The sequence below is a fragment of the Anomalospiza imberbis genome, chromosome 26, assembly GCF_031753505.1.
Source record: "Anomalospiza imberbis isolate Cuckoo-Finch-1a 21T00152 chromosome 26, ASM3175350v1, whole genome shotgun sequence".
Taxonomy (NCBI): Eukaryota; Metazoa; Chordata; class Aves; order Passeriformes; family Viduidae; genus Anomalospiza; species Anomalospiza imberbis.
The window spans coordinates 6,313,750-6,322,928 of NC_089706.1; the positions used below are offsets into that span (position 1 = coordinate 6,313,750).

General features: G+C 55.8%; 1 protein-coding gene across 1 annotated transcript in view; it reads right to left on the minus strand.

Moving 5' to 3' along the window:
* The window catches only part of PKP1 (plakophilin 1), a 46,915-nt gene extending 41,217 nt beyond the window's left edge, over positions 1-5,698 (minus strand). Inside the window, exon 1 of the mRNA XM_068173614.1 lies at positions 5,247-5,698. Within this exon, the coding sequence (XP_068029715.1) occupies positions 5,247-5,448 (202 nt within the window). The 5' untranslated portion in view covers positions 5,449-5,698. The remainder of the gene's footprint in view (positions 1-5,246) is intronic.
* Positions 5,699-9,179: the final 3,481 nt, after the last annotated feature.

The window sequence follows — 9,179 nt, forward strand, 5'->3', positions numbered from 1 at the left end:
GCAGCTGTAAAAAAGGGTTCTGTGCCTGACTTACAGGTCCCTCTGACCAGTCCTGCCTGGGGACCATGCTTTTCCTTTCAGGATCTGTTCCTGCCATGCACTCCAGACTTTGGGGTTAGAGCAAGGAAATACCCAAAATAAGCCAGTTTAGGCACATCGGTAACTTTCTTCAATAAATTCATGGCTATGTGGCCAAATTCAGGAGATCAGGCAGTTGGTTCAAGTTTATGTTCTCCAGCAGGGAAGGCTTGCCTTCACCTCACAGAACTTGTACATGAGAGCTTATAAACACAGAATTACACAGAACCTCAAACATTCAAGGCATTTTGAAGTCACCCTGCTGGTTGGAGAAGATGCTTCTCCTGCCACCACTCAACTGGAATTTATTGCTTGGAGAGCTCAGTCTTGAGGCCAGGAAGAACCTGGGGATTTTCTGGTGGAGGTGGTTGAAGAAAACCTGATCTTTGTGCAGGTTTGGATGCTTCTCTGCTTGGTTCATCTTGACAGCCAGCTTGACAGCCAGTATCCCCAGCCCTCAGAGACAGGAAGGAGATCCCTCTTTTCAAACACCTCAAGAGTAAAGACCACACAACCTGGTCACACATCCTTGGAATTTGGGATAAACCCAGGCAATCACAAAATACCATTTGGGCCAGGGTGGAAATGCTCTTAGTAGGAGATGCCCACCTTGTGCTTTTCTCTGGTTATGTCCACAGGTCTGTGTCCCAGTTGCTGTTACCCAAGCAGCTGTTTAGGTCCCTGAAGGGCCCATGTGCACTTGGGCAAACACACAGAGTCAGTAACACAGAACCACAGAATCACCGAGGTTGGAAAAATCCTCTGAGATCAAAGAGTCCAACCATTTCCCCAGAACTGCCATGTTCACCCCTAGCCCATGTCCAAAGTGCCACATCCACACATCTTTTGAACATTTTCAGGGATGGTGACCCCACCAATGCCCTGGGCAGTTGTGCCAGGACCTGACCACCCCTTCCATGAAGAAATTTTTCCCCATATACAACCTGAACCTCCCTGGGCCCAGCCTGAGGCCGTTCTCTTTCCTCCTGTCCCTGTTCCCTGGGAGCAGAGCCCGACCCCCCCAGGCTGCCCCCTCCTGTCAGGAGCTGTGCAGAGCCAGAAGGGCCCCCCTGAGCCTCCTTTTCTCCAGGCTGAGCCCCTTTCCCAGCTCCCTCAACTCTTTCTCATGACAGAGGACCCTCAACAGCTGGGACAGAGCTGGAAAGATGTGGCAGAACCACACAGATGAGGTGCAGCCTCCCAGTGACCATGTGGGCAGAAGACAACACTGAAGGCTGCTGAGATTCCCCTCTCCCCAAGTTATCATTCCCCCATGACATCTCCTTTAAAACTTAGATACTTTAAAATCTCTTTTATCTTCAGTGGGACAATTCATGAGGGTTAAATCCAATTACAGCAGATAATAAGTGCAAGACCTCGCAGTGCATCTCTGTGAGCCCCCCTTCACTGCTCCCCCTGCCCTCATCCCCTTCTCCATCCCTGTTATCCACTACTGCAGAGCAAACTGAAGCTGCCATCAAACCCAGTGTAGCTGTTCTTGATGAGTTATTTCCTATCCTCAAAGGCAACTCTCCTCTCTTGCAGCTGGCACTGCTGGCAGGAGGAGAGCTGTGTTCAAAGTGCCATTTTCCCAAAGCCAGCTGGACACACAGAGCCAGCGTGGAGATTGTGGAAAAGGATGTCTGTTAATAAATATTAATCTGTGGCAGGGAAAGGCAAGACAAGAACCAGTCACTGGCAGTGCAGGCTAGGCAAGTTAAATCATAAACTATGCACAGCTTTAAACAATAAGGATGATTAAACATAGGAAAAACACAGGGAGAGCAGAGGCCTGTGGGAGGCACAAAGCAAAGCCTGGGTGCCTTCTAGGAGAGAAGTGTCAGTGAAATCCCAGACATGGAGATTCCTGCAGGAATGACAAAACTCCAGTTCTGCCTTCTGGCCTATGAGCTAATGAGGATTTTTTTGTATTCCAATAATCTAAGATTTGTGGAAGAGTGGAATCTTCTTTCACTGAATCATCTCACGCTGAGGGAAGTTACAGAAGTCTTCAAAAGACTTTTTTCCCCCAAATCTCATCTTCCCTTCACATCAGAGTCCTGATCCCCACCAAAGCCAGATGAGGTCCCATCAGACCTTGGTGGAATTACTCTCCTCTTAGCCACAGCTGGCACAGAAACTTTTCAATCCCAGCTCAGCCATAGGACAGCTGGATCTTACACTCCTTGGATGTGTCCCCTCAGTGACAAATCACTGGCAGAACTTTCCTTTAGCCAGAGGACTTTGTAGAGCAGAGCTGATGGCTACAAGGAGCTGGTTCAGCTTGGCCTGGCCTTTTCCTCTGCCATGCTACTGAAATTAATTTTCCCTGGAAATGTGCATTACTCACAAATTCAGGGGGAGCCATCTAGTTTGCTACTGCCACGGGGAGAAGGACAGATAAGCCCTAGAGCAGAGCCCGCAGACCCAACCCCCAAGGAGGACAGACCCCACAGACCCCACAAATCCCAGACTCCAAGGCCACCCTTGGGAACAGCTGTAGCTGCTGTGCTGAGCCAAGGTCCCACTGGGTTCAGGTGTGTTCTGCTGGCAGCAGTTTTCTGCTCACTGTCCCCCCCCAGTGCACACCAGTTTGGGCCCACATTGGCCACCTTGCCCTGGGGAACACCAGATCTCCAAAGTGGCCACAACACCTTGACCTGCTGGACTCCAAATCACCAACTCATTTATGGTTCCATCAATCACTGGTTAGTGAGGGAGTGTGTGCTCCCCACTAAAGGAACTCCAGTGGTGGGATACAACACCTCCACCCTGCTGTGTGCATGAGGGTTCCATGTCCATGTTCCCCATCCTACACACACCAGGACACGGTTTCTGTAGCTGGGGGAAGCTCTGGGCCCTGCTCCAGCTCCAGCTCAAACCACAGCTCCAAACACAGCAACAAACCTGGAGCTGGCCCAACACCTGCCCAGCCCCGCTCTGGGACTGTCTGGGAGCAGAGGGAACAAAGCACTCAGGCACTTGTCGGGGGGCTTTGGGAATTCCCCAGCTTGTGCTGCCTCTGAGGAGCATCTCTGAGAAATCCCAGGGGATGCAGGGAGCTGAAGCTGGATGAGGGTTTGGACAGGCAGAATCCACGCTTAACAGACCCACATAACCTCTTTGTAGGAAAAACTATTTTTTCTCATCAGGGCTGCCCACCTGATCTTTGGGCAAGAGCAGTAAAACCCAACACCTGAAAGCTGAGCCTGACCCACTCGGACACCAACCAGGAGACAGCCCTGGGAACAAACAGCAACTTCTCACCCTTCTGGGACTCCATCCAGGAATGCACTGGGATGAATCAGCCCCCAGGACCTTTGCTGGCCAACCACCCCTGATGGGAACGAGGAGAGGGGGGGCCTGGGCCCTGTACTTGGAGGCAACTCCTGGGAGTGGGATGTGACTCAGCTTCCCTGGGCCACAGAAACCAGAGCTGCACATCTCCACGCAATTCCCATTCCCAGACATTCCCCAAAGTGTCTGGAGGAGGGGTTTAGCTTGTTGAGCAGAAACTGGCAATTTGGGAATGTGTTTTTTTTTTTTTTTCCTTTCCCAGAGGTTTCACCTGAGCTCCTTTCCAAGCTGAATAATCCCCCTCTGCCTCTCCTCCTTCCTACCTATGGATCCCTCTGCCCGCTTGCCTCTCCATCCAGAGCCCCTCAGCTCATCCTGCTGTGTATTTTATTTTGTCAGGTCTGTCACTGTAACACCTTAAGCAATAAACCCTCTGGAGGTGGGAGGAGATTCCCATCTTCCACTCTGGTGGCAGAGGAAAGCTCTCCTGCCCCCCCCTCCCCCACCTGTTGGAGTCTGTGTCGACAAAAGCAGAGGAAGCAGGGATTTGTTCCTGGCAGAGCCCACCTGCCCTCTCTCTGGAGATGCTCCACTCCCTCTGTTCCAGCAACTGCAATTCCCAGAGCAGGGATGGCTCCCGAGGAAGCACCACCTCCACACTCCCCCCAGCAGCCTACAGCCACCCAGCTTCTCTTGCTAATCCAGCCCCAAACATGTCTCTGGACCATGGCAGCTCACCAGCACAGGATTCAGCCTCACAATGCAGCTTGGAAGAGCTGCTGGACAAGGCACAGCTCCTGAAGGAGGTAACAGAGCCTGGCCCAGCTCACCCAGGACCCCCCTCCATGCTGCTCACTCCAGACTCAGCTGATTGCTCGGTCCCAGCTCCAGCACCCCAATGGCCCCCAAAGCCTTGGGGTTTCCTCTTCCTGGTGGACTCATCCAGGCCAGAGCTCTGTGGCTGCTGGAAAAAGCACCTCCAAGAGCCAGGAGGTTTTGCACAGAAGTTGTCACAACCCTCTGTGTTTGCAGCTTCCAGCTGGGGAAGGCTGGGCTTTACCTCCAGATCAGCTTTCTCCAGACACAAGGATGGCAGAGAGAACCATTTGCCAAGCCTTGATCCAAAGAGCAGGGGGTTACAGTGGCACACCTGGCTGCAGGACTCAGCTGATTGTTTCTGTGGCACACAGTGCACAGAGGTGGAGCGGCCGCCTGGACCCCAACACAGGCAAAGTGGAGGGGGCTGTGAAACACCCCCACCAACCAACACAGGGACACTTCTCTCAACTCATCTCCTTCCTACCACTGCCATCGGGGTCCCAGAGACTCCACACTTCTCAGCCTGCAATTGGGAGATGTGCTGGGAGGTGAATCCCGAGCTGAGGTTTGTGTCCTGTCTGCGGGCACAGCCTCCTGCTCTGCGCCTGTCCAGCGCTCAGGAGGCAGCAAAGCCCCAGCCCCAGCCCACGGCAGGGTGGAGGAGGAGCACTGTCAGCTTTGCCCATCCACAGGACGGGGTGGCAGGGAATTCCAGCCATGGGGGCACTTGCAGAGGAAGGATTTGCAAAACCAGACCGCTACTCCAGCTTTAGAGCCAGGGAAAAATTGGTTATAGCACACACTGAAATGTCCAAGTGCCTCAGGGCTGTGGAGCAGAGCAGCACTCCCAGGGATCAGCTCCAGCCAGGAAGGAGTAGATGCCTCCAGCTCTGTGTCTTGTCCTAAACCCTTCCATCCAGTGCAGATCTGGGCACCACCCGCCTGAGGTGTGCCAGGAGAGAAGCAAAGCAGTCCGTCCCCCCTGCACAAACCCCACCAAAGCGCCCAGAGCACCAGCCCTGCCCCCGAGGCCCCTCGCTGAGGGACTTTACCTCGGTTTGAGTGGCCCACGCTTGACGACACCGACGACTTTTGCTTCTGCCTCTTGACAGTCATCATCACCTGCTCCTGGACGCGCTGCTTGCCCGTGCCCTTGGTTTTCAGCTTGTGGTCCGAGGGCAGGGCCAGCGTGGAGCTGGCCTGGTCCTGGAAGCACTCGTAGGCCAGCGCGGTTTTCAGCGGGGAGTGGAGCATGGCTGGAGGCCGCGGGCGCGGGGCTGCACTTGGCTCGCACGGACAACGCGGGGCCACCGAACACCGTCTGTGCTGGGCTTAGTCCCCCGAAGCCCTCCTTGCCATACGTCCCCTGGCCCAGGGTGTCTCAGCGCTGCTGCTCGCAGCTCGGCTCCCCGGCGTGTGAGCAGTCACACCCTCTGCCAGACTGGATATACAGCCCTGCCCGCACACACCCACGCCTCCCCGCCAGCCCCGGCACCCCCGAGCCGCTGCGGGGCACTCCCGGCCCCGAGCCGGCCCCCAGCCCCTGCCCAGCCCCGCGGGCCGGGGCACGGCGGAGCCAGGGGGCAGGGTGGGCTCGGGGGCTGGGCATGGACATGGTCACTGCGAGGGGTCGGGGCGAGGCTCTGTGGGTCTGGGTAGGAAACGGTGCTCCCCGGGGGCTGGAGCATCTCCCACACGGCTCCTCTCGGGTTCCAGCATTTCCCTCAGTCCAAACTGCACAACCCCAGGTCTCAGCGCCAAGAGATGGCCCTGTCTGCAGGAGCAGCGCTGCCCGCAGCGCCCGTTCGGATCCAGCTCTGCAATGCACCCCTCCAAGGCCAGGAATGCAGGATTCCTGCAGAACGCCGCTCCAGGGGTCAGGGAGGTCAGGGACATCCCCCCAGAGGGTGTCCCACTTGTCTGACGGACAAGCCTATGGAGAAACCACGGCACAGCGGGGGCAATCTTTGCACGCAGCTTGGGGTAGCAGGGAGGAAAAGAGGAAATTTAGCAAGAAGAGGAGATAAAATGGCTGTGCAAGAAATGACACGCCAGGCCATGAATGGGAGCAGAGTTCTCCCTGTGCCAAGCCACACTGCAGCAACTCGTTTGCAGGGAACCGAGCACCTCGCTGCTGGTGTGACCAGTTTCAGGTCACAGCAAGTGCTGACAAAGCTCCTGCCAAGCCACAGGAGGCTGATACAGGAGAAGAGGAGCAGTCCTCATCAGGAGGGAGGCTGAGGAGAGGATGCCCAGGGTAGAGGCTTCCTGGGTGCTCCAGGACCAGGACCTGGGTGCTTTTGTCAACACTCAGAGGAGCAGAGCCCTTTGTGCTGCCAGATGGATCTGCTGCGGGAGGAAGGATGTGTGGAGTTTCTCCCCAGTGAGAATCAGCAGTGCCCAGGGTCTGACCTGGTGCTTTCACTCCCATCCATCAGGTTTTGTGTTTCCCGGGTGGTTTGTGTCCACCTTTCATGTTTTGTAGGAACAAGAGCAGCATCAGAAAGCACAGAGCAGGCTCCTGGGAAAGATGAGCTTTGTGCACTGTCCTTTTCCATGCTCCAGGATGCTCCTCCCATGAAACCTAGGAGTAGAAAGCCAGGTTTTGTCAATATGACACAGGGGTAGAGCAACTGGAGGGTATTTATTTGCCTTTGGTCCCCTCTCCCCACCTTTCTTGACACCTCACCAAGGGATGCAGAGGCTTTACTTTGCTCCATCACCCAACCAGCCGGGACTTTGAGACCATGCCCAGGCAAGGCCAGCCTGGAGGAGGGTGGGTGCTGCCCAGGGCCGGGTGGGTGATGCCCAGTGTGATGAGTGGATGGAGTGGATGGAGTGAGTGGGTGCCCTCCTTTCCTGCTGCTCCTGAGCATTTCCCAGGTGGGGATCAGGCCGTGCTCTCCTGGTGCAGGCAGGAGCAATGCAGCAATGCCCGGCTGTTGTTTTCCCCTGCCCCACTTGTTTCTCCTGAAAGCTCGATATCGATGCCAAGCGGTGTTTTCGCAAATCAATGACAGGCTGTCAGCGTCAGGTGCCTCCTGCACAACAAAGTGCCAGCTCTCACAAACCTGTAATGTCACTTGGCCCGGGGCGAGGAACAGCCCTGTCCCTGTCCCCGCGGGAGAGCCGCGTGTTTATCGCACCCCGTCACTGCGCGCTGGCATCTCCCGGTTTCATAACTCGCCCAAATTGCTGAGCTGGGCTGCGGAGCTGCGGACAGGGAGCTTAGGGAGGCTTTCAGGAAACAATGGTTTCTTGGGGCGAGTTCGCACGGTTTAGCCCAAGGGAGGGAATCTCCCGGGATTCTGCAACAGATTCCAAACCCGTATCTGGAAGAGCAAAAGGTGCTTAAGCGAAGGTTTTTATTGCGGTTCTGTGCAAACTGCCTTCTGGTATTGGGCTGGGGGTGTCCCTGAGGGGGGCACGGGGAGCATCATCCCAGCCAGCCCGGCGCAGCAGCAGCAGCAGCAGCAGCAGCAGCAGCAGAGCTTTCACCCAGCAGCGCCCCAAGCAAATTCCCTGTCTGCCTTTGTGTCTGGAGCTCACGGGCACAGCGGGCAGGGCTGAAAGGGACGCAAACCAGTGCCGAATTCGGGGTGCGATGGACAGGGGCCGGAGGGTTAATGAGATCAGTGTCATTAAGGACGCGGGCGGTGGTCTGGGGGCTCGGGGGTCCCGGCGCTGCCCGAGCGCGGCCAGCAGCGCATGGCGAGGCTGTGACTCACGCTCCGCACCCACTCCGGGACACGCCCTGTGCATCTGGGCTCTTCAAAGCATTTTTGTGAGAGTTCCTGGGATTCCTGCCAGCTGCCTGATCGCAATCAAAGCGCTCGCTGGCCCAATGCTGCTCCCAGAGAGGCGCAGGTTGCCTGTTCAAACTTGTCGGGCGCTCCTGAGCTGGAAGTGTCTGAGGCGCGCTCGAATTCTGCTGGGGGGAATAATTGTCCCCAGCCCTGGTGTCAGGAAGCCCAGCTGTTGGGGGTTGATCCTTCCTTCGGACAGATGGTCGCCAGGAGGGGCAGAGGTGCAGATGATGGGAATTCTTGTATTTCCCAGGATAATGCTGTTTTCTGAGTAGTGACTCATCCTTGCCCCAGCCCAGCTGAGACTTACCAGAGCCTGGCAAGGTTCTGCAGGAGGGAACCTGCTCTTCAGACTTGCACACCTTGGTTTCACTCTGCCTGCCTTCAAAGTGTCTCTTTTGTGTGACCAGAAAGCACCATAGGAAGGGGGCAGATGGAGAGCTCTGACCCAACAGAGTAACAGGACACAGCTGGAAGGGAATATGGAGCTGCCATGGTGAGGAAAGCCAGGCAGAAGCCTGCTAAGACTTGTGGCAAGGCTGTTCTTGAGAAAAACCTCCCCTCCACTCCTTGCAAACGTGTGGCACTGAGAGGTTTTTGGGGTGGTGCTGTGGGAGGACAAGAAGGCAACAGTGCCAGGCAGGTCATGGGCTGGCCCTTGGCAAAGCAGGGACACTTCTCCAGCCCCAGAGATCTCCCAGTGTGCATGGGAGCTTGGAAAGAAGGGAAATCCCTGATTTCTTCCCAAAACAAAAGGATGCCTCGGGCAGAGCTGCATCCGGCCAGCTGAAAGCCTGGGCTGCATAAGGGAGATAAAAGAGCCTGGAACATCACTGAGGTGTTCCCTGACAGAAACGTGGAATGCTGGAATGCGTGAGTAAGGAAGGGGCTGCCCCTCTGCCCAAAGCAGGGCTGAACCAAGTCAGGACCCAGTTACTCCAGATGTTGTCCAGGGAAGGTTTGATGGAGATTCCACAGCCTCTCAGGCCTCTCTCCCAGTATTTGACTGTCCTCATGGTGAATTGTTTTTCAGGTATCTAACAGGAATTTCCCATGTCCCAGCTTGTTCCTGTTGCCTCTCCTCTCTCCATGCACCTCAGAAGGTGTGACTCCACCTTCACAGAATCCCAGAATGGATTGATTGACTTGGAACTGACCTCAAAGCTCATCCCATTCCAC